The 25,260-nt window shown below is 38.7% G+C and overlaps 1 protein-coding gene and 1 long non-coding RNA gene across 2 annotated transcripts in view; both read right to left on the bottom strand.

The window, feature by feature from the left end:
* Window positions 1-604: 604 nt before the first annotated feature.
* Window positions 605-1,220, bottom strand: LOC126017989 (uncharacterized). The gene is made up of 2 exons (XR_007498907.1): window positions 1,040-1,220; window positions 605-818 (listed from the first exon to the last, which is right to left on the bottom strand). It is a non-coding gene; the product is annotated as an uncharacterized LOC126017989 (long non-coding RNA).
* A 5,504-nt stretch (window positions 1,221-6,724) lies between these two features.
* The window catches only part of RAB30 (RAB30, member RAS oncogene family), a 101,357-nt gene continuing 82,821 nt past the window's right edge, over window positions 6,725-25,260 (bottom strand). Inside the window, exons 2-5 of the mRNA XM_049780061.1 lie at window positions 20,978-21,078; window positions 16,444-16,527; window positions 12,049-12,232; window positions 6,725-7,492 (exon numbers count right to left, since the gene is read on the bottom strand). Coding sequence (XP_049636018.1) covers window positions 7,242-7,492; window positions 12,049-12,232; window positions 16,444-16,527; window positions 20,978-21,070 — 612 coding nt within the window. The 5' untranslated portion in view covers window positions 21,071-21,078 and the 3' untranslated portion in view covers window positions 6,725-7,241. The remainder of the gene's footprint in view (window positions 7,493-12,048; window positions 12,233-16,443; window positions 16,528-20,977; window positions 21,079-25,260) is intronic.

The raw sequence follows: 25,260 nt of genomic DNA, 5'->3' as shown, positions 1-25,260 counted from the left end.
CAGTAATTATGGCATAGATGAGGGGACTGATTCTTCAGGGATTGTGCTTTGCATAAAGTCACAGCTAATTCAGGGAAGTATTTGGATTCCTCACAGCTAGCCTAGTGCATCACCTCTGGTAAACACCTTCCCACAATGCTTCCTTAAGTTGTCAAAGTCAGAACCCACCAAAATCTCCAGTAGGCCTATTGCAGTGTTTCTCAACCTTTTCCTGTGACCCCTTTCTCATGATTCTGACCTTGTATCATGTGGGACCCCCTATTTTCCCTTTTGTCATGGTGTGAACCCCAATCATGTGAATTTTTCACTGTGGCTTTTTGGGATGCAGGGGTTGGTGGTTTATATTTGGCCTCTGGTTGAGAAGTACGGGTCTAGAACATTTCCAAAATTTCTGCTTCATTTGGTAAGGAAAAAGTTTGACTCTTAAGTCTCAGAAAGTCCATTAAAGAAGAAGAGATGATTTGGTTCTGTGCTCTGACCTCGATACAAATAATTTCACAAGTCTCATCTAACCTGGTATTTTTCACCTACAGCAAACTTTTTTGAAAAAGACCAATGAAGAATATGCAGGTTCTGTCTGTAATGTGTTCCTTGCTCTAATTTTAAAAAACTTGTGTTTTGTTACTCTCTACAGGAAGCTATTTGACTTCAATTCTGTTCAGATCATGCTTTCTCAAAAAAAAAAAATGAAGTCAACTTATCATATGTCATTTAGTTTTTTACATTGATCTTTGAGATTATTTTGTGCCAGTATGCATGAATCCATCTATGTATGGCAAAAGTTGCAATGAATAACCTATTTCTGAGTGGTATGTCACCTCTTTTTTTTTTTTTTTTTTTTTTTTTTGGTTTTTGGGCCACACCCAGTGATGCTCCAGGGGTTACTCCTGGCTATGCGCTCAGAAGTCGCTCCTGGCTTGGGGGACCATATGGGACACCGGGGGACGAACCGCGGTCCGTCCAAGGCTAGCGCTGGCAAGGCAGGCACCTTACCTCTAGCGCCACCGCCCGGCCCCAGTATGTCACCTCTTCATGTCACCTATTTTCACTGAAAATGCTGTGCTGATAAAAAAAAAAAAAAGGCCCATCTTATATACAACAGATACATGACAAGCCAGAATAAAATGGAAGAATTTACTACAAAATCTCAATAAAATAAACGCCTCACCAAGAATACTCTATCAGCTAGGTTATAATTCAGATCTGAAGGAACTATGCAGAGTTTCATGGACAAACAATAGCTTGCAGGGGTCCTCAAGCTTTTTAAACAGGGGGCCAGTTCACTGTCCTTCAGACTGTTGGAGGGCCAGATTATAGTAAAAACAAAAATTATGAACAAATTTCTATGCACACTGCATATATCTTATTTAGAAGTGAAGAAACAAAATGGGAATAAATACAATATGTGGCCCATAGGCCATAGTTTGAGGACCATTGGCTTAGGGTATTCATAGCCTTGAAACCAATCTTGCAAGAAGCATTAAAAGAGTTCCTTTGAAGTACAGGAGAATCTTCCCATCATGTAGCATTGAGTATGGCACTCATCACTAATGATGACTATATATGGTTGTCCTCTACTAGATTAAGTAAGGGTTAGAATAATATAGTAATTAATCATAACAAATTGACTTATTGCTTTATTTTCTGATAATATTACTTACCATTTAAATTTGTTGACCATGTAATATGAAATAAATTTGTTATAAGTCTACCAAGGAGGTAAACTGGGGAGTGGGAAGGAATCTGGGGATATTGGTGGAGGAAGGGAGTAATAGTGGTGGGATTAGTGTTGAGCATATGCCTGAAAAAACTCTATTATGAACAACTTTGTAATCACAGTGTCTTAGTAAACAGTCCTGAAAAATAAAAAGAACAGAAAAGAAAGAAAAAGGCCTATTTAAAATCTGGAAGAGACACCAGTCATTAGAACTGAGCATAGCCTGTTAACAAATGATAAATATATAAATTCCCACAATTTCGACAATTCTACTAGAGAAAATACTTTTAAAAATCAATTACAAATGCTGTGATTTCAACCAGGCAAAAAACAGACTAACAAAGCAACTCTGCATCCCAAAGGCTAAAGGCAAGCTAGTCTCTTAATCTAAAGAATACATAACCAGGGCCGGCGATGGGGGGTGGCTCTAGAGGAAGGTGTCTGCCTTGCAAGCGCTAGCCAAGGAAGGACCGCGGTTCAATCCCCCGGGTGTCCCATATGGTCCCCCCAAGCTAGGGGCAATTTCTGAGCCCTTAGCCAGGAGTAACCCCTGAGCAGAAAACGGGTGTGGCCCGAAAAACCAAAAAAAAAAAAAAAAAAAAAAAAAAGAATACATAACCAACATCCTCCCTGAATGGAGAGACAAACTTTTGGAGCACAATACCTTTACAAAGGGGGGAGGGGGCTATGTGTCAATAGTGCTTAACTTGTATGAGGGCAAATTCTGCAACTTAAAGAATGTATTGGTCAAAAAAAAAAAAAAAAGAATTTATTGGTCATCAGTTCAACCTTCAATCCATGCTGGAATTCTTTCTATATCATCCTACCAGGTTCTTACCTATCAGCTTTGACAGTGATGATTCTGAATAGTTTTCTTCCAGAGCTGAGCCAACCTTTAGAAAAAATTCTCCCTAATATGAAGCCTAAATGTGAAAGCCAGTAATTCCTTGTGGAAGGCTTCCTTACAAAGGAAGGAACCACTATACACCACAGAATGTTGCACTAATACATTAATTTGTATTCCTCCTTCCCAAGATAAATCATGCAAATATTCTTCAGACAATTTTTCAATTCCTTCACCATCTTGTTCATGATTTTATTTTTATTAATAAATCATTTTGGTGTTGCCAAGTATCAAACTCTTAGTTTTAAATATGGCAAATTTGTGCTCTATTACTGAGCTATTTCCCAGGCCCTCCAATTTTTTGTTTTGGGGACATCAGGACCACTGGTAATTGGGGGATCATATACTGCCAGAAGTGGAAGCTAGACCTCCTAAATGCAAAACATGTGCTACAGCCCCTGAGCTCTCTCTCCATTAAAAGAAATTCAAAGTATAATTTCCCAGAACTAATGTTACTTATAAATCAGCTATTTGAGATGATAGCATGATACTTAATTCAATATGCTCTCTACACAGAGTGAAGAATATAAGGAAGGCAACTCACTTTCATAGTTAGGTTCATGTCACAGAAATCACATCATAAGAGAAAAAGAAGAAAAAGCACACCTGTCTTTCCCCTAAATTATTAGTCACCTCTACTTATGTGCTTATGTGGAGTACATTTGTCAGAAAGATGAAATTTTTTTACTGGAGTTGATTCTGTTAAGACACTAAGGTATTATTATAATTGCATTGAAGTACATCTGTCAGAACCACGCTGTAAGTAACCAGTAGCAATTACAAAGGAAATCTAAGAAAAAGGGAAAAAATGGCAAGCCTTAGAAGAGCTCTTCCAAAGGCTAATAAGGCAGAGATCCCTAAAGTACTAATGACTATACAATCAGAAGGCTCTGCAGGATTAAGAAAGAGAAAACAGGGTCAGGAAGTTAGCATAAAGGACTAGAAAACAAGCCTAACATGCAGAGCCCTGAGTTAAATCCTCAGCACCTCATTCCTGTCCCCTCCTCTACCACAGCCCTGGTGAGCCCTAGCACAGCTTAGACAGAGCACAGTGAATTAGCTGAGTTTTGCCAGGCATGGCCACACAGCTCCTAAGCTTTCCAAAATTAAATAGAAACATGAGGTTCTATTTTTAAAGTCATTGGGCTTGATATATGGGACAACAAAACTTTTTTTTCTGATCATAACACTATATCTCATTCACATGGGCTGTGTCCTAATAAAAAGTTTTCACTTTAATGAGACCAAATATCATGTTCAACTGGCATTTATTCAAAATGATTCATTCACTGAAAAGTTAATGCTCACACCTAGAAGAATTATGGGAGAGTTTAAAGTAAAAATGTGGCAAATCATTGATCAAACACTGGAAGAATCAGAGTTTCCCAAAAACAAGCATTTATGGGTGTTAGAGAAAAAAAAAAAAGAATTAGGCCTTTAATGAATTCTGCTTCTTCTCTCTACCATGTCTAAATTGACTAAAATAATCTTAATCCAAAATTTTTATTTTGGTCAATAGAAAAATCTTTCTTACCAAACTCTAAATCAGAACTAAATACATTGTCAAATCAATTCACTTTGACCTCTATTTATTTTCTTGCTATTTTATTCTAGAAGAGGGTGTATATTTACTAAAAGATATTAGGAAAACATGACCTGATATAGGTAATCCAGAGAAAGGATAATAGGCCTTGTATAATTAAAACAAATTGTTACTATAGTTCAATAAAAGCACATAAGAAATAAAAAGTATAGCAAAGGGAAAGGAGAAAACGTAATATCCTTTGAGGAATACAATCTAAGCCATAATAGACTATTTGAATATCAGCAAATGTAAAGTCTTCAAGCCCATGACAGCTATTAAAATAAATTTAAAAATAACATCACAAACAGAAGATAGCATGAACTTTGGTAGTCTTTTTTAGGCCAAATCAGGCCAAATTGTGAGAAAACAACTTTTTTTTTAAGATCTACTTATAAATAGGATTCATTTTTATTCTAAAAGGTGCATTTTAGTAAACATACCAGCACAGTAAGAATTGGTAGGTGAATCAATGCATTTTGATTCTGGATGTAATTTCAGCCCTAGATTTTAGGCTTGGGTTAAGATGTGCATATTTAATGATATCTGGTATCAAGTTCTATTTGTCAATGGAAAAGCTCTTATATGTAATTAACATTAACTCAGTACTAACAATATTCAGGGATGGTTTTCAAACTTGAGATACCTCATGAAGCAATGGCCTATCAACCCTGACCTGAAATTCATACTAATAAAAAAAAGAAAACATCAAAGTACTACATTTTCTTAAGATCCTGCTGATGGGCCTTGGAGAGATGGCCATAAATTGGCTAGAAAGAACAGCAGGTAAAAAGGGCTAAAAACAGAGCTATCAAATTATCTCTGCATGTGGTTATGGGTAAACACGTGATAAGTAAACAGAATGTAGAAGTTATTTTTCAACTAAATTTATACACTCCAACCAATCTTTTTCTCTATGTTATAAATAAAACAACTTTATTTAAAACACACTTGCTGAGGTGAGTCAAAGTAGAGCCATAATATATGTTGAGGACATGGCCTTTTGCCTAAAAGATAATTAATCTGACTTTAGAGATATTTCCTTAAAGTTTGAAAAGAGTTCTGCCCTGTTTCATTGATTTGTTTTGGAATACCTTTCATTGCAGTCTTTGTGGAGAAATGGAGAATGCGGAGGAAGGGAAACCCAACTACTCTTATAAATTATTTATTAAAATGATTTTTCTTCTGTAGCAATAGATTCTAAAATAAAAGTAATCCAAAATTCAGAGATATCTTTCTCTTTTAGAATTGGGTCAAAAACACTAAAAGAACAACCAAAAATATTAGCCTCTTAAACAATACTGCATGATTCCCATTAGTAAGAAGCCGGTCACTCTGAAACCTGCTAGAGAAATGCTACAAATAGCTCTACATAACTGATTTTTTTTAAATTAAGTAACTTTCAAACATCAACGTAACAGGATCAAGACTGCTATCTATAGTAACTGTGGAATGATATCAGTATCCATTACTCATCCCTCAGTTATGCTAAGCAGCAAGCTATAAAAAAGATCTGATCTCACTAACAGCATACAAGCTTAACTAATGTCCAAATTTACAATTATGTCAATAATAAACAATTGGAAGGTATCAAGGTATGGCACTGAATAAAGAGTAAAACACATTCAGCAGCATGTGTTGTTTGAGTCCTATATTTAAATTGGCTAAGTAAAGGCAGAAACACCTCGATTTGAATTAGAGATGTGCAGCAATGCATGCATGTAAGAAAGAGGAGAAGGGGAAGGAGAAAATAAAAGGGTATGACCACTGGGGAGAGAAAGAGAAAAGAAATGAGAAGTATAGTCCTGTCTGAGAGTAACATTAATACAAGAAAGTGACCCCTCAATCTGATTCCACCAGCAGAATTTCCCTAAGATTATCATCAAAGATATAATATTTAGTCGTGATATATTTCACATATTGCTATTTGCATTTATCATTGTAAAAACATCCACCGAAACCTAAGTTTTGATCTGTCTAAGATGGGTTATACCACAATATTAACCAAGGACTGTCCTCTGCTTAGAAACTTATCTCAATTGTTTTGTTCTGAAATGGTCTGTTTTCTCACATTCAGTTTTTTTTTTTTTTTTTGACTAATGTTTGGGGTAGATATCAGCATTCTTTTTTTTTTTTTTTAATTTTCAAACTTTTATTAAAGGGCAAGAAATAAGAGAGAATAGAAAAAAAAATTATAGTGATTTCGAGGGCAGCATGAAAGGAAAAATATTCTTCCCAGGCTGGGAATGTGATTCAGTAATTGAGCACATGTCTTGCATGTGTGAGACCCTGGGTTGATCTCCAGCCCTGGAAAATAAAATATTTTCTTTTCCAACATATATACCCAAGAAAGGTAATAATGAGACTTTTAGAAAGAGTGTTGATTCATGTACTTCCCCTACTGTTTTTAAAATTTCTAGAATATACATTTAAGGACGATGTACTAAACATTTGGTCTGTAAATCATTAGCACCAAAAAGAGTCATGGAGCTTGTATTAGTAAAACAATTCTTGCTGTTGGTCATGAGTAAAGGTCTCATTTTATTTTTCACATCCAAAAGTTCTCGAAAGTGCCTGTGGACAAGAAAAATAATACTTTTGAAGATCTCTGTGGATACATCAACACCACAGAGGTAGTCCTTGGTCTTCCCAGTTTTGGATGATCTGGTAGCCAAGGAAATCAGGAACCCCAGAATTCCTAAAGCACAGACCTCATTCCCCTATACCAATGTGGATGAGGGATCCCTATGGTACAGTTCCCAGACCTTCCAGGAATGCGCTGTTATTTGCTGTTTAAAAAAAAAAAAAAAAAGCAACATGCTCCGCAGATCACACAGTGCCGAGTACAATGTTCTCTTGGCTCCAACTCCAGACAGCAAAAGGATGAAACTGATATTCTGCCTGTGAACAAGACCTTTCGTGCTTTGTAAGTGTACAGGAGCCAGGAGGTCTGAGTGCAGAAGCCACTGATCATGACCAATCTCCCCAACAACTTGGGGTTCAGTAGAATAGCTAGTACTCCTTCTTCTTGCCTGTCTCTAGTTGAAGTTGCAACAAGTCAAATAGCTGATGCTTTTCCCTTCTCCAGGTAATGGTGAAGATACATTATTCACAAGAGTGTTCTGTCTAGCTTCACTGATTAGGCGACATGCTAAGTCAAGGAACAGTTTTTCCACGTTGTCAGATTCCTTGGCTGAGGTCTCCAGATAGTACATGTCCTGTGCTTCTGAGAATTCTTCAGCTCGCTGCTGGGAGACCTCTCTCCTTTCAGCCAGATCAATCTTGTTGCCTAAGAAAAGGTAAAATTAGAGATGTAAACTGCTGCAGAATACCTGATGTTAATCTCCCATTAAGTTGTTTTCTGCCCTGTATCCTTAATGAGATGTCCAGAGTAGTCTCTAGATTTTGAGTGTCAGAATATTTGGTTGATTGAGTGCTCAGAACTATTTCTGGATAAAGAAACTGTTCTACATACACAATGGAGCAATACAGTAAGAAATGATGTAACCAGGAATTTGCTTCTACATGCATGGATCTTGTGAGTATCATGCTGAGTGAAATCAGCTAGAAGAAGAGGGCCATATACAGAATTATATATCTCATTGTGAGGTATAAAAAAACATAATAAGGGAATAATAAAGTCCCAAAGACAATAGAACCTCAGCACTATTCTACAGAACTGAGCTTATCCTGGTGGAGAGATGGAGTATGGCATCTGAACTAAGTGATACTCTGGTCTACTGGTCTACTCTGGTGGAGGGTGTGGTGTTGGAACAAAAACATATAAAATCCTATCAGTCTTATCATCAACAGTACCATGAATAATAGTGCCTAACATTAAAAAAATATTTGAAGAATGCTTGGTTGTGCAACAGACAGCAGCCTCCTGTCCCATACCCTGCCCTGTCACCCTCTCCTGGCCTCTATGGATTCTATGGAATTTACCTCATACTACTAGATGAGTAGAATACATACAAAGAAGCATATACATAATAGTTGGGTCTACTGAAAAGCCTAAAAGTAATGAGCAACCCACTTAAAAGAAAGAAGATTCCTATCACACTGGTTGTGGTCTTTAAATGCAGCTTCTCATTAAAATGAAATTGAACTTCTGGGAGAAAGGTCTAGGACAGATAATGAATAAGATGATTCTGAATACTGACAACACAGAAAGAAAAAATTTTATCAAAGAACCGTAGGGTCCTGACATCATAAGGATTCAGAAGCTCACTTAAAGAAGTGACTTTATTGAAACTGGAACAGTTGGGGCATCAATAGTAATAATTTCAGGGAACTAGACTATATCAAATATGTTTAAATTATAAGTTTATATATGATATTTAAACTATAAGAAAACCTTTAACAAATACTTTGGGGATTTTAGGGAACCAACTCATTCCCTGGAAAAGTGAAAAATAAGATTCAAACTCCTCTTCTCCTTGTCCTATTAGAGCTGTATTACCAAATACCAATTACCAAATAATTTTATAATAAAAATAAAAACAAACAAACCAAATGAAAAAAAAATTAACTAATATGCAAATCTACAAGAAATGCAGGTGATAGGGAAGAAGAGATAATACAGCAGGGAGGACACTTGCCTTGCATGTAGACAATACCCAGGTTTGGTCTCTGACATCCCATATGGTCCCATGAACAACATCAGGATTGATTCCTGAATGCCACATTAGGACTAATCCCTCAGCATCACAGGGTGTGGTCCACAAGCAAGTAAAATTACACCATATGGACCTTAAATGAATCTTTGTTTTGGGACATATATATTTGCTAAAAGTGCTTATTTAATGTCAATCATAATTTCTAAATACATATATGGTCCTCTAGCTAGATACCAAAATTCAGATTTTTTATTTTGGGGTAACACCCAACTATACTCAGAGCTTTCTCCTGTATTTCCTGTATTAATGAATCATTCCTGGCAGGTCCCAGGGGATTGACCATATAGGGTTTCTGGGGATCAAACCTACATGTAAGGCAAGTACCTTACATACTGTACTCCAGACCCCCAAATTCAGATCCTGCTAATATATAAAGAAATGTTTCTTGCTAGGTAAAAAAAAACATTAAAAAAAAATTTGGGCCACACCCGGTGACGCTCAAGGGTTACTCCTGGCTATGCACTCAGAAATCTTCTGGATCGGGGACCATACAGGACGCCAGGGGATTAAGCCATGGTTCATCCTAGGCTAGTGCTAGCAAGGCAGATGTCTTTTTCCAACCCCATAAAAGAAATTTATAATCTGGTTAATCTCAAGCAATTCCACTTTTTTTTTTTTTTTTTTTTTTTTTTTTTTTTGGTTTTTGGGCCACACCTGTTTGACGCTCAGGGGTTACTCCTGGCTATGTGCTCAGAAATCGCCCCTGGCTTGGGGGGACCATATGGGACACCGGGGGATCTAACCACGGTCCGTTCCTTGGCTAGCGCTTGTAAGGCAGATACCTTACCTCTAGCGCCACCTTCCCGGCCCCGCAATTCCACTTTTAATGGGTTTATGTGTTACTATAAAATTCAGGACTGGGGCCGGTGAGGTGGTGCTAGAGGTAAGGTGTCTGCCTTACAAGTGCTAGCCAAGGAAGGACCACATTTAGATCCCTCGGCGTCCCATATGGTCCCCCCAAGCCAGGGGCAATTTCTGAGTGCTTAGCCAGGAGTAACCCCAGAGCATCAAATGGGTGTGGCCCAAAAACAAAAAAAGAAAGAAAGAAAGAAAGAAAGAAAGAAAGAAAGAAGGAAGGAAGGAAGGAAGGAAGGAAGGAAGGAAGGAAGGAAGGAAGGAAGGAAGGAAGGAAGGAAGGAAGGAAGGAAGGAAGGAAGGAAGGAAGGAAGGAAGGAAGGAAGGAAGGAAGGAAGAGAAAGAAAAATCAGGATTGGGGGCTGGAGAGATAACATGTTTGCCTTGCATGCAGAAGGTCAGCAGTTCGAATCCCGGCATCCCATATGGCCCCCTGAGCCTGCCAGGAGCGATTTCTGAGAGTTGAGCCAGGAGTAACCCCTGAGTGCTGCTGGGTGTGACAAGAAAGAAAGAGAAAGAAGAAAGAAAGAAAGAAAAAGAAAGAAAGAAGAAAGAAAGAAGAAAGAAAGAAGAAGAAAAGAAAGAAAGAAAGAAAGAAAGAAAAGAAAGAAAGAAAGAAAGAAAGAAAAAGAAAGAAGAAAGAAAGAAAGAAAGAAAGAAAGAAAGAAGAAAGGAAGGAAGAAAGAAGGAAAGAAAAAGAAAGAAAAAGAAAGAAAGAAAGAAAGAAAGAAAGAAAGAAAGAGAGGGAGGGGGGAGGGAGGGAGGGAGGGGAGGGAGGGAGGGAGAGAGGGAGGGAGAGAAAGAGAGAGAGAAAAAGGAATAAAGAAAGAGAGAAAAAGAAAGAAAGAAAGAAACAGAAATAGAAAGAAACAGAGAAAGAAAGAAAAAAAGAAAGAAAGAAGGAATGAAGGAAGGAAGGAAAGAAGGGAGGATGGAAGGGAGGAAGGATGAAGGAAGGAAGGAAGGAAGGAAGGAAGGAAAGAAGAAAGGAAAGAAGAAAGAAAGAAAGAAAGAAAGAAAAGAAAAGGAAAGAAAGAAAGAAAGAAAAGAAAGAAAGAAAGAAAGAAAGAAAGAAAGAAAGAAAGAAAGAAAGAAAGAAAGAAAGAAAGAAAGAAAGAAAGAAAGAAAGAAAGAAAAAGAGAGAGAGAGAGAAAGAGAGAGAGAAAGAAAGAGAGAGGAAGGAAGGAAGGAAGGAAGGAAGGAAGGAAGGAAGGAAGGAAGGAGGGAGAAAGAAAAATCAAGACTATTCTCTTTTTTCCCTTCATCTTAAACAGAAGTTTTACCCTTCTATGAGATAAAACTGCATAATTTCTCTTAATGCATTTTTCTTAAAAACAATTCTTCAAATTAGTATATTTGAAATGGATAATTAAACACAATTCGTTTTTAGGTAATAAAAAAGTGCATTATTAATGCATTTATTTTCAATTTGGAGATACACAATTTATTTCTAGACCAGTAGTTTCTATGAGCTTATAATGATATTTTGTAAAAGCCTGAGCCATACATATAATATTAAGGCCATACAGCTACCTATCTGGAGTCTTTAAGGATAAAAAATTAAAAATATTTTAAACTTCATTATTCTAAGGGGTCCTCAAACTTTTTAAACAGGGGGCCAGTTCACTGTCCTTCAGACTGTTGGAGGGCCAGATTATAGTAAAAACAAAAACTATGAACAAATTTCTATGCATACTGCATATATCTTATTTAGAAGTGAAGAAACAAAATGGGAATAAATCCAATATGTGGCCCGCGGGCCATAGTTTGAGGACCATTAAATGGGATCAGTGTAATTTTCATTTTCTTTTCAACTATAGTCGAATAAATATTGATGGTATAAACTATAGGTTACGTTCTTCCTAAGGTGAGTTTTTATGCCTTTTTTTTTTTTTTTTTTTTTTTTTTTTTTTTTTGACATACCCAACTATGCATGGGGCTTACTCCTACCTTTGTATGCAGGGATTATTCCTGGCCATTACTAGGGACCACGCGTGGTGCAGAAGATGGAACCTGGATTGACTGTGTGGAAGGCAAATACTATCCATCGTGTCTCTTTCTGGCCCACTCTTTCTTTTTTCTTTTCTTTTCTTTCTTTTTTTTTTTTTTTTTTTTTTTGCGGGGAGGTTTACACCCGGCGGTGCTCAGGGGTTACTCCTGGCAGTCTCAGGAGACCAGATGGGATGCCGGGATTCAAACTGGAGTCCGTCCTGTGTTAGCCACGTGAAGGCAAATGCCTTACCACTGTGCTCCGGACCCTCTAACTTTCCTTATGCCACAGTGTCTTCCCTTGCTCTGAACACTCACTTACCCACTAACACAGTGATGACTTTGTTGCTGGCATACTGTTCTATTTCCCGCAGCCACTCAGGAAGGCAACGGAAGGATTCTTCACAAGTAATATCGTAGGTGAGGATCAAGGCATTGGCGCTACGGTAATAACTCTGGGTAATGGATCGAAATCTCTCTTGACCTGCGGTGTCCCAGATCTGAAGCTGTGAAGGGATAAGAGATGGTTAGGATGAAGAAGCATTAAAGCAAGCAAGCATTGCTGCATTTTAGTTTTGAAAAGGAAAACATTTTAACCCAAATTTCTGCCATAAAAAAAGGTACTTAAAATTTTAAAAATACTCTTTGTCAGGCAAGTCTGATTAGAGAAAGGGGCCTTAACTTTGCCTTTTTTCCTCTTTGTTAAATTATTTTTCCCTTTGGGTATTATGCATAAGAAAAGGGAGAATTTACTATTTTTATATTGCTTACAGCATTAAAATTAGTCATAAATTTCTAGAACACCTTAAGTAAAACAATAAAAAAAAAACATTCAGGCTAATAGTGAATCAAGAGTATCCATGAATTTTTTTTTACTATTACTAAATCATATATAATTTTGTTTTTTTGGTGTTTGGGCTACACCTGGTGACACTCAGGTGTCACTCCTGGCTATGCGCTCAGAAATCACTCCTGGCTTGGGGGACCATATGGGACACCGGGGTTAAACCAAGGTCTGTCCTAGGTCAACCGCATGCAAGGCAAATGCCCTCCCGCTGCACCACTGCTCCAACCCCTAAATCATATATAATTTTTCATGGATGCTGGGGCCTCAGTTTGTGTTAGCTGAGTTAAATCCAATTGTGAGCCACCAGTTGTACACACCAGCATTAACTTGTACCTATCTTCATCATTAGACTGAAAGATCCATGAAAGGGAAGTAGATTTTCTTTATCCAGGGAATCTCTAGCATCAAAGAGAACATGTGACAAACAGTAAAGTTTTAAATATTCATTTCTAGTCTCATTTAATCCTAAAACTACCCAATAAGACAGGCAAATTTATAGATCCTTTTCACCAATGGGAAACTTCATATCCTAAGTGGTAACCAGCAAAGATGCAATTTTGACTTCTCATTGCATGCCAATAGAGACTGATTTTGCATCTCTATACAAGGAGTTTGGGTCTGTTGGTGTCACCCTCTGTCATTCCAACTTAAAGGAAAGAGATGAGTGACCAGTAGTCCCTGCCACCAATCACCCACACACAGACTCTCTTTGATTTGAAGTTACAGCTGTTCTTTGATGATAAACATGGAAATCTGTTTATGCTGAAGGCAACCATACAAATGTTAATGCTCTTGCTGAAACACAAGGGTTTCTATTCTCTGTCTGGAATCTAACAGTATGGTTCCTCTCTGCCAAGACATGACTTAGAACAACAAACTATTATTTGAGGGAACACTAAGCCTTAAATACTAAACACTTGTGGTTCGATTTTATATCATCAAATGATTGGAAACTGGCCTTTCCTCATGACTGGAACATCTTGGGGAAAGCTTTGCAGATAAAAACTACTAAAATATTTTTTAGAACTATTTCTCAAATCCTTTACCAAAATGTATACTACTTTTTGTTTGTTTTTGTTTTTGGATCAACCCGGCAGCGCTCAGGTGTTACTCCTGGCTCTTTGCTCAGAAATCTCCCCTGGTAGGCACGGGGGACCATATGGGATGCCGGGATTCAAACCATCGTCCTACTGCATGCAAGGCAAAAGCCCTACCTCCAAGCTATCTCTATTTGCAATCACTATTCTTTGTGGTGAGGTTCATATCATGAGCTGGTCCTTCCAGCCTTCATCTCTATTGTTTCTGGGCATTATTACAATAATGTCTTTTATTTTTCTTAAAACCCATAAATGAGTGGGACTATTCTGCGTCTATCTCTCTCCCTTTGACTTATTTTACTCAGCATAATAGTTTCCATGTCCATCCATGTATAGGAAAATTTCATGACTTCATCTCTCCTGATGGCTGGATAATATTCCATTGTGTATATGTACCACAGTTTCTTTAGCCATTCATCTGTTGAAGGGCATCTTGATTGTTTCCAAAGTCTGGCTATTGTATATAGTGATGCAATGAATATAGGTGTGAGGAAGGGATATTTGTGTTGTGTTTTTGTGTTCCAACAGTATATCCCTAAGAGTGGTATAGCTGGATCATATGGGAGCTCAATTTTCAGTTTTTTGAGGAATCTCCATATTGTTTTCCGTAAAGGCTGGACTAGAAAGAATTCCCACCAGCAGTGAATGAGAGTTCCTTTCTCCCCACATCCCTGTCAGCACAGATTGTTCTTGTTCTTTGTGATGTGTGTCAGTCTCTGTGGTGTGAGATGGTACCTCATTGTTCTAATTTGCATCTCCCTGATGATTAGTGATGTGGAGATTTTTTTCATGTGCCTTTGGCCATTTGTGTTTCTTCTTGAGAAAGTGTCTGTTCATTTCTTCTCCCCATTTTTTGATGAGATTAGAATGTTTTTCTTGTTAAGTTCTATCAGTACCTTGAATATCTTAGATATTAGCCCTTTATCTAGTTGGTATTGGGTGAATAGTTCCTCCAATTCTGTGGGTGGCTTTTACAGATATCCCTTATTAAAAGAACAAAAAGTAGTATACAGTTGGGGGCTGGAGAGATAGGATAGATGTAAGGCATTTGCCTTGCATGCAAAAGGATGATAATTTGAATCCCGGCATCCCATATGGTCCCCCGTGCCTACTAGGAGTGATTTCTGAGTGCAGAGCCAGGAGTAACCCCTGAAGGCTGCCAGGTGTGATCCAAAAACCAAAACCCCAAAAACACCCAAAAAGTTTGGAGCTAGATAGTACAATGGATAGGTGGCTTGCCTTGCACATTTCTCAATCCAAGTATGATCCCTGGAGCCTTAGCTCCGATCCTCTGAGCTACCTTCTCTGGATCACAATTATTCTTTGTTTTTGTTTTATTCTGTCTATGTTTTCAGGTTATACTTAGCAGTGCTCAAGAATCACTCCTAGTGGTACTCAGGGAAAATATGGGATGTCAGGGATCAAGTCTAGGTCTACTGTGTACAAAGAGAGCTTCCTACGTGCTGTAATATTTCTCCTGCTTCAGGGTGATTGATTTTCTGCAAATGATTTAGCTCTGTAAGATCTGACAGTGGAATCTTACTTGGAGGGGCAGACAGAACACATAGCCAAGCACTCTCTCTGCTTTTTTCCAACAATTTAATCTCATTTCTCATTTTACTCCCATCACCTCCCTCTTCTCTTGCCAAAGTGATGGATGGACTTTCTGGGCCTTCATTCCAATTGCCCAGGACTGGAGAGAGACTGGAGTAATAGTGGAGTACACTGGCTTGCTAAACAAGTCCAAACTGTGTCTTCTTCTTTTCCTAACTGTATAGCCACAAATAAGTCACTCACCTCTCTGGAACCTATCAAATGAAAATAAAATTCATCTAGCAATGTTTACAATAGGATGAAGTAGTGACAGCATGTATGAAAAAGCACCTAGTTAGATAACAATCTCTTACTTTTCCTGTTACATCGTTCTTAAATGTATCAAATTCCTCAGAGGCCACATGAAGATAGGAGAGACCATGGATTTTTCATAGCCCACTAAATCATCATTTCTTCCATCCGAGACAAGGAAATAGTGGATAATAGAGTAATTCAACAAATTATTTATAAAGCCAGAATTATCCCTGACAAATGCAGAAATCAAATAGTGGTGCTAATTGGTCTAGTATAGGGGAATCCCTAAAGAAATGTCCTTCATAGCTAGGAAAGTAGCTCAAAGGCAGATTGCTTGTTTTGCATGGTTGAGGTACGCTGGGGACTTAAAGTAGGTCCCCATCATAACAAAAGCAAAGAGGGAAGTGAGATGTGTAGGAAGGAGAGTGAAGAAAGAACAGAAAAGAACAGAGGAGAGAAAAGAACAAGGAAAGGGAGAGGCGGGAAGGGGTGGGGTGGGAGGGGAAAGAAAGGATTTTAAAAAAGCAGTGCTTAGGGGGCCACTCATGAAACAGGAAACAGGGCCGTCTGCTTTCACTCTTCTTGAAAATCCAATCTCTAGGGCTGGAGTGATAGCACAGTGGTAAGGTGTTTGCCTTGCACATGGAAGACCCTGGACAGACCTAAGTTTTAGTCCTCGGCATCCCATATGGTCCTGGGAGGCGAGCCTGCCCGGAGTGATTTCTGAGAGCAGAGCAGGTGTGACCCAAAACAAAATAAAACAAAAAGAAAAGAAAAAAATAATCTATAACCTTTCCTGATCTGATATAAGCTGTTGTGGTGAAGTCTGCTATTTTCAAAGCAGGCTTGAATGGACAGTCAATACATATTATGAAAACACTGCTTCTTCTCATACTGCACACGGAGAGTCTTAATAGCATCTTACCTTTACTTTCTCACCATTAATTTCCACTGTCTTAATCATAAAATCAACTCCAATTGTGGCTCCTTGACCTGGAGGGAAAAGACCCTACAGAAGAAATAAAAGAAAACAACAGTTCCTTGAATCATTCCATAACATACAGTTCTCTCCCTAAGCCCTGCCAGAAGCCCCATAACCTGAACCACTACCATACCAGGCCTATTCCCTATTGTTTACTTATTTAACTCGTAGAAAACATAACTTCTGGAAGTATTAAGGGAGCCTTGCTTAATAGAATTTGTATGACAGTTTTAAGGAGAAAAGAAAGCAGGGAGGGCCCGGAGAGATAGCACAGCAGCGTTTGCCTTGCAAGCAGCCGATCCAAAACCAAAGGTGGTTGGTTCGAATCCCGGTGTCCCATATGGTCCCTGTGCCTGCCAGGAGCTATTTCTGAGCAGACAGCCAGGAGTAACCCCTGAGCACTGCCAGGTGTGGCCCAAAAACCAAAAAAAAAAAAAAAAAAAAAAGAAAGAAAGAAAAAAAAAGAAAGCAGGGAGAAAGTAGGAAAGCAATGCTTATGAAGAATATGAAAAGGAAAAGGGATACAAAGAAGAAAACTAAAAGGGGGCATCCCAATTACAAAGAATAAAATATAACAATCAAACACAAGAAGACCCAAGGAGCAGAGAACTATAAAGATAAATCTGGACGGTTAGGGTAGCTACAGGCAGATGGGAAAGGAGAAAAAGTCAAAGAAGATTGAATTATAATAGAATAGTACTAAACCAGGAGGCAATTAGGTTCTGTTGTTGGATTTTTTGTTTGTTGGTATTTTCCATAATAGCTAGTGCTCAGGGCTTATTCCTGGCTATTTGCTGATATGGGTCTTGGCTATGCTCAGGGGATAATATAAGATCCTGGCAGGGATCAAACCAGGGTTGACCTGGTGCAATACAAGCACCCTACCCATAGTTCTATCACTCCTGTTTCCAGGAGTAGTTAAGATCACTTAACTAAATGATCACTTAAGATTACTGGTGACCTTAGGCAGGTCAATACTCAGTCTGGGCCTCAAATTCAGTAAGATGGAGACTGTTATAAGAATTTCAAAGCAGCCACAACCAAATATCTCAGACTAAAATCTAAATTCAAAATAAATGACCTTGACGAAAATACATTAGAACATAACTATTGTTACATAATATTTCCTGTAAACTTGGTTAAAATTAGGAAGTCTATCATGAAAATACTTATTTTCTCCCTGTCTTCATTTACATTACAGATTTTCCAAGAACTAAAATAAAACAGGCTTTATCAGTTCTGATAGCTAAGATTGGAACATTTTATTTATTTATTTATTTGGAGGGGGGGTTGGGTCACACCCGGCAGCGCTCAGGGGTTACTCCTGGCTCTATGCTCAGAAATAGCTCCTGGCAGGCTCAGGGGACAATATGGGATGCCAGGATTCAAACCACCGTCCTTTTGCATGCAAGGCAAATGCCCTACCACCGTGCTAACTCTCCAGCCCTGGGACATTTTATTAATTGATTGATTCACTGTTTGATTGAATTTTGGCCCAAACCCAGTGGTGCTCAGGGGTTACTTCTGGCTCTTCACTTGAGGAATCACTCCTGGTGGACTCCAGGGACAATATGAGATGCCGAGGATAGAAGCTGAGTCAGTCACATGCAAGGCAAATACACCACCCACTATAGTATTCTCAGCCCATGGGACATGCTTTATTAAGTCCATTCCTTAACCAAAAAAATCTAAGTTTGAACTTAAATGGCTGAGTTTCAAATCAACAGAAAATATTCCATCATGTGTCTGCAAAATAAGTAAATATAAGCATTTAGAGCTTTACTTAAAAATAATGAATCAGTTTTCTTTTGGTTTGGCTTAAACACAAAGCTTGCCAACCTTCACGTTTATAGCACCAGCTATTTTGCAGCCTAGCAAGTGCCAAGAAACACAGAAATCTTTCCTAGTGCTTCCCCCATCAGTTTGTTCCTCAAAACAGCTGAATCCAATTCATTTCATCTGTCTATGAAATAATAAAAACAAACATAATCCTCTCGATGGCAGAGCAACTCTGAAGGGATTTGAGCAACTGACAAAGATAAAAGATAAATGGGAAAAAAGATAAGGGACAGAGTGACAGCTGATAAAAACTGGTTTGTGATTTTTAAAAAAGCATTTTTTGCCTTTTAGGACACATTTTAAGCCAAGAGAAAGCTTGTTTTTTTTTTTTTTCGTTTTATTTTTTCCAGTCTTTTTGGAAAATATAGATAGATATTTCTCAAGAAGCTAGTAATAGAACTAGCAATTCTATGTTTTGGTATATTCACCAAGGGCCCAATAACTATTCAGAAAAAACAATTGTACTCACACTGCAGCACTATTCACAATAGCCAAAATCTGAGAATAGCCAAGTATCTAAGAACAGATGACTGGACAAAGAAACTATATATAATGGAACACTACTCAGCTATAAGGAAAGATGAAATTGTGCAATCTGCTTTTACATGGACTTACCATACTTACTTATCATACATATCATATGGACTTATATCATAGAGAGTATCATACTGAGTGAATTGAGTCAAAAGAAAGGAGATATACAAAATGATATCTCATATTAATATATAAAAAAACATGAGAATAACAAGTGCCTAAAGGTAATAGAACTGGTCTTCAGTAGAAAGCAAGAGGGCATGGAGTGGGTAGGATAGGAGTTGGAGTGAGACACTCTAGGACAGCAGTGGAAGGAAACTGACAATCTGTAGAAGATGAGGTGTTGGGATGTTTTATATGTAAACCTCTGCCAGTATATCAGTATTGTAAATCATGATGCCTTAAAAAAATTTTAAGAGAGAAAAAGTCAATTCTATGGTTTCTAAGATTCAAACTCTCAGATGAAAAGGATAGAGCTATGAACCAGGGGCCTAAGACTTGATCTGAAGTTTCATCCCTAATGTGCTATGAAATACTACAAAATCTTGAGGTTTTTATTTGTAAAATGAAAGGAGTAGGCTGACTAGATTTCAAGAGAAACAGCAATAAGGTAAGGTCAAAGGAATTTTTTGATAGCTTATTTTTTATCACTTTTTATTGAAGCAATGTTGCATCCTTTATCACATAATTGACCTCTTTTACTAGATTGACTCATATCCCACCCCTGCCTGGGAAACTTTCGATAAAAGATTCTGAAAACTTCTCGACATTTTTGTACTTCTGTACTCATGCTGAAAGCAGAAAGGATGACTAATGTCAGGTGGAAGTAAAACCAGTTGGGGTTTTCTACACAACACCATGGCAGATGGCTGAGCTGAAATGTGTGTTTGGTTTCTAATTTTAATGTTACTAGGCCAAAATTTAGAAAAGAGAACAAGTTTGATTCTGTGTTCCTTGGTCAGAGAAAAAACCCTGACATTTCCAAAGGTGACTCTCTGGGTCTAAACTCTTTGGTTTATCCAATCAGCCTCTCTCCCAGAGACTCAGTTCTCAGACTAGCAGTGATGAAAGAAAAGGCCTTGGGCAGCAGCAGGCCTCTCCCCTCCCACATGGCTGGAAGTCTGGGAGGCCTGGCAGGGGCTTCTTTCTTCAAATTTACAAAGAGTCAGAACTGGGATCAGGCTCTGCTAGTCCACTCTGGTTTGTGTGCATTCGAGGAAAGAAGACTGACTTATGTATTTGACAAAAGTGCCAGTCTCAGTGTTTATGGAAATACAAAATACGCTCATTTTTCTGAAGAAAACCCCCAATCAAAGCAACTTACTCATTTCTCTGTAAAAAAGCCAGCATTCAATCTTTGAGCAATCATTTTCAAAAGGATAGTCCCAAACAGTACCTGTACTTAGATATTAAGAATCAGTCCAGAGTGAACATTTATTTTAGTTCAAATAGTCTTTTGCTCTTCTCATTTCATTTCCACTTAAGAGTAAAAAAATCAGCATATCTGGCTCTCCACCAACATTATTCACTGTTTCCTAGGAGGATTTGAGGGCCAGGCCAGAGAGTTTGAATAGTTTCATTTGCATTTGTGCTTTGAAAAAATAAAAGACTAGCTGGGTTTTATTTTCTACCTTTGGGGTATAATAAAGTGATATTTATATCATATATCTATTTTGGACAACCAGGGGTCCTCAAACTTTTTAAACAGGGGGCCAGTTCATTGTCCTTCAGACTGTTGGAGGGCCAGATTATAGTAAAAACAAAAATTATGAACAAATTTCTATGCACACTGCATATATCTTATTTAGAAGTGAAGAAACAAAATGGGAATAAATACAATATGTGGCCCGCGGGCCGTAATTTGAGGATCATTGCTACAGACAATAAGTAAAACCACTGCCCTTTCTCTTTCACAAGTGGCAGAGGGTGGAGGTGGTACTCTGCAGATCATTTCTCCTTGGCATAGTTTAAATCTCTCACTTCACCTACAGTATGATGAGCACTTACAGAGTGAGAGACTGGAACTGGGACCAGTCACCCGCTGGATCCCCTTAAAGCTACCAGCCAGAGTATGAGATTCCCCCAACCTACTAAGGATTCTTACCTGAGTAAACCGTCGAACTAGGCACGTCTTCCCCACACCAGCATTGCCAATTAATACAATCTTAAACAGGAAATCATAATCTTCCATACTCATTTACGCAGCTGCAAGACAAACACAGGGAACCATGAGCTGAGCTTAGTCAGACCTTCCCTCAGAGCTCACGCTCCTCAAATTGACTCCTTGGGAACAGTGGGACTGACTCCCATCAGGAACCATTTGCCACATTCCTCTGGGGTGAGAGGAAGCAGGTATCAGGTCATATTGAACTTCTCCTTTCTTCAGACCCCTTACACCACAGAGAACAAACAATGTGGGTGTCTCTCGACTCATAGCCTTTATTCCCCCAGTAATTCAGGTGGCTCATATGAGATTTGTTTTCTGTAGAGTGGGAAGAAGATTTCTCACCTATGCATACTCAAGCAAGGGGATAGAAAAGAAACTTTGCAAACCTTCAAAGTACTTATTTGTGGATCCTGGAGTCTCTTGGAGGCTGGAAAAAAGAAGTCAGGATGCCCCAGTTGTTCTCTACATTTCTTGGGTCTCACCAAAGAGTATTCAGACCAACTTTCCCTTTTCCCCCAGGCCATCACCACATACCCAGTTTCTGTTCCCAAACCTTGGGACTGTGGTGTGTCTTCTCCATTGGCCTGGATGCTTCCATTGCATCTTTTTGCATCAAAAAGCCTATATATATTTAGAGACAATGACCAGCCTCTCTCTCTCTGAATTTTTAATGACCTTCCCCAAATAAAGTGACCATTTCATTATTTTGATCTAAAAACATCTCACTAATGACATGCAAAATCATTTTTCAAACCTTGGCTTTGACAGGGGGATGATATCTTTTAGGTATATCTTCCTAACCCAAAGGACCGAGCTGCACTTAGTAATTGCTACTCCACAAAATTAACAATTCATCAAAGGGTGTATAGCTTATAGGCAGGGACATGTTTTCAGAAAACCAATATGAATATTAAAAAGAAAAAAGGAAAAGAGTACAATATTCTCAGAGCTCTGTCCTGGTGAGAACAATTGTTGGTTCTTAGGCCCTGATGTTATTTCTTTTTTTTTTTTTTTTTTTGGTTTTTGGGCCACACCCGTTTGACGCTTAGGGGTTACTCCTGGCTATGTGCTCAGAAATCGCCCCTGGCTTGGGGGGACCATATGGGACGCCGGGGGATCGAACCGCGGTCCGTTCCTTGGTAGCGCTTACAAGGCAGACACCTTATCTCTAGCGCCACCTTCCCGGCCCCCTGATGTTATTTCTATGTTAATCTCTGCAGGAAATAAAGACCAGAACAACCAAAGAAGAATGAAACCACAACGAAGTTAAATATCAAACCAAGCCATCCATCCAAAGTGCTCATTCTAATCACTGTGGCCAATGTGGGAGATAAGAAGTGTAAAGGCAATGGGGATGGGAGGCAGGAACATCAAGTACAACATGGGCTTCAGGTGAGTTCATTTAGAGAAGGTAGATTTTGAGGGGAAATGATTTTATTTATTGGGGGGCATACCTGGCATTGCTCAGGGTTTACTCCTGGTTCTTCACTCAGAGATCACTCCTGAAAGTGCTCAGGAGACCATATGGAGAGCAGAGATCAAACCTGGGTTGGCTAAGTGCAAGGCAAACGCCCTACTCATCATACTATCTCTCCAGTCCCAAGTGGGTATTGGAGATTATTTTAAAAAAAAAAACAAAACTTTTTTTTTCCTGAGAAGGTGGTAGGCACACTAGATCTGAGAACCTCTGTGTAAGGAGAAAACACCCAGAAAATTCTGAAAAGAGAAGAGGAAAGAGACCATTAAGGGTATCAGGATTCTTTAGTGCCTTAGATATCACTGAGCTGCTCTTCTTTTCAGACCTTCATATAGACACCCAGAATACAGAACACAGCCTTCACATCACTTTTATTCCTACTTTCAACATTGCATAAGTGTCACAATCATTTCACTCTATATCAGGAATTCATTTATTCTTCCTAAAAACACCTCTGTGGACACTAATTACCAGCTTCCTAACTTGACAAAGGTAGAAACGGAGCTGTAAGAGAAGATAAATATGGGGCTAGAGAAACAGTATTAGCAGGTAGGGTGTTTGCCTTGCACACAGTCAATTTGGGTTCAGTCTTCAGCATTCCATATGGTCCACCAAGCATTAACAGGAGTAATTCCTAAGTGCAGAGCCAGGAGTATTACCTGAGCATTGTCAAATATGATCTGAAGGCAAACACTCAGTAAAGTGATCTTCCTTTTCTCTTGCACTTTAGATTCAAATCCAAAAACTCACATACAACTTCCCTTGTCCTAGGAATAAAAAATATCTTTTTTATTGGGTGACATGGTTGAGAATAGTGTTAACATTATGTTTAAGTTGTCTTCATTTTAGCTGTTACAGCACCATATTCAAGTGTCAATAACCCTCCATTACTGTCCCTGTTTTCTTCTCCCTGGCTATACAATCAGAAGTCGCCCCTGGCTTTGGGGACCATATGGGACACCAGGGGATCGAACCGCGGTCCATCCTAGGCTAGCACAGGCAAGGCAGGCACACTGCGCCGGCCCCTCTCCTGGCTCTTCTAACACACACAGTTCTATGATCAGAATCTAAGGTTTTGTTTTCATTGAACATTAGCTAGTCCCTTGCTTTGTTTCTTTAAATGCCATATTTAAGTGGCTTATCCAGTATTTGTCATTTTCCTACTGATTAATTAGCCTAACACGACATCCTCCAATTCTATCCATATTGGAGCAAAATACAAGATTTCATCTTTTCAGGCCAGAGCAGGTGGTGTATGGGTCTTGCACATGGCAGGCATATCCCCAGGGCTTTAGTACCCTGCCAGAAGTGATTCCTGAGTATAGAGCCAGCCAAGAGTGAACCCTGAACACTCCCAGGTATGGCCCTGACACAGAAGAACAAAAATCTCACCTTTTCTTATAGCTGAATAGTATTCTGCTGAGTATATATACCACAGTTTATATACACAGTTTTGTTGAGCATTGGGTTGTTTCAAGATATTGACTATTCCTGGACTATCTCTCTGGCCTACTTTTATTTTGGGGAAAGTTTTCATATTGTTTTCCATAGAGGTTGAACCATTACAATCCCATCAATAATGAGGTTTCTATCCTCTGAATTTCACATCCTATTATTATAAACCACAATAGCTGATCCTTCCTAAATGTGAATTGTGTACATGTGTTCCTGTGTTCACTCACTTACTCCTCATAATAACCCTATGACTACATTGTATTATTATCAGTCCTGTTTTACAGGAGAGGAAATGAAGGCACTGAAAGTTCATCTGAAAGCCATATTAGCTAGCAAGTTTGGACTGGGATCCAAACCAAAGCTTATCTGACCCCAGAGACAAAATCTTTCCCAAATTCGGCACTACTATGCTCACTTAGACATCAACAATGTTGCTGGATTGTCAACAAAGGCTTGGGCTTCTGAATGGAGCCCTTGGACATTTGAAACTGTTGTGGGCTGGAATCTTTCTCCTCTACAGCAGCAAGCCTACATGGCTAGAATAACAACATAGGCTCCACCTCAGAAAAGCAATCCTCGCTCTGCCTCAGAGTTTCTCTCCCCAGGAACTGTTCCTTACACAGCACCACTTCTACCCTTCAGGCATCATTCAACTGTACCAAGGCCAGAAAGAGAAACTGAAACCCAACTCGGGAATAATCAGCCCCTACCAAGATCACCACAATACATCTAGATACATAGATATTTGCATAAGACTCAAAAGAGAAGTAGATAAGAAAAAAGAAAGAAAGGTTACAGGAAATAAGACATAATATGAAAAGCTTACCAAAAAATTCTAAACCATGCATCAAAATGATCGCTATCATTAAAGAACAGCAACATCTGTACTGTTTCCCAGAAGAATGATTTTCCCCAGTGCTTTTGAACTCAGTGTAACAGTTAAGTAAGTCAAGGCTTCCTTCCAGTGTTCATAGAACCAGCCTCCAATCCACCTTTTATCTCCCAGTCACTGTCCAAAAAAATGAAATAGTAGGCATTTGCCCTTGATTTAAATTCATTTGTCTTGCTCTAGTCTTCTCTTTTTAGGTCTCAATTTGGTTTGTATACCTACAGGCTCCACAGGCTCTATCACCAACAGTGAGTCCTGCATTTCCTCTCATCAAAGGCACAGAAAGAGGAGGAGGTCAAGACACTGGGGTGCTGTTACACTAATCAAGATCTAAAAACAACTTAATGTTAAAGAGCTAAAGAAAATGCCCTGGGATAGTAAAGGGCACAACATTAGAAT

This window comes from Suncus etruscus, chromosome 9 (genome assembly GCF_024139225.1).
Source record: "Suncus etruscus isolate mSunEtr1 chromosome 9, mSunEtr1.pri.cur, whole genome shotgun sequence".
NCBI classification, from domain to species: Eukaryota; Metazoa; Chordata; class Mammalia; order Eulipotyphla; family Soricidae; genus Suncus; species Suncus etruscus.
This window is presented reverse-complemented; position numbering and strand designations above follow the sequence as displayed.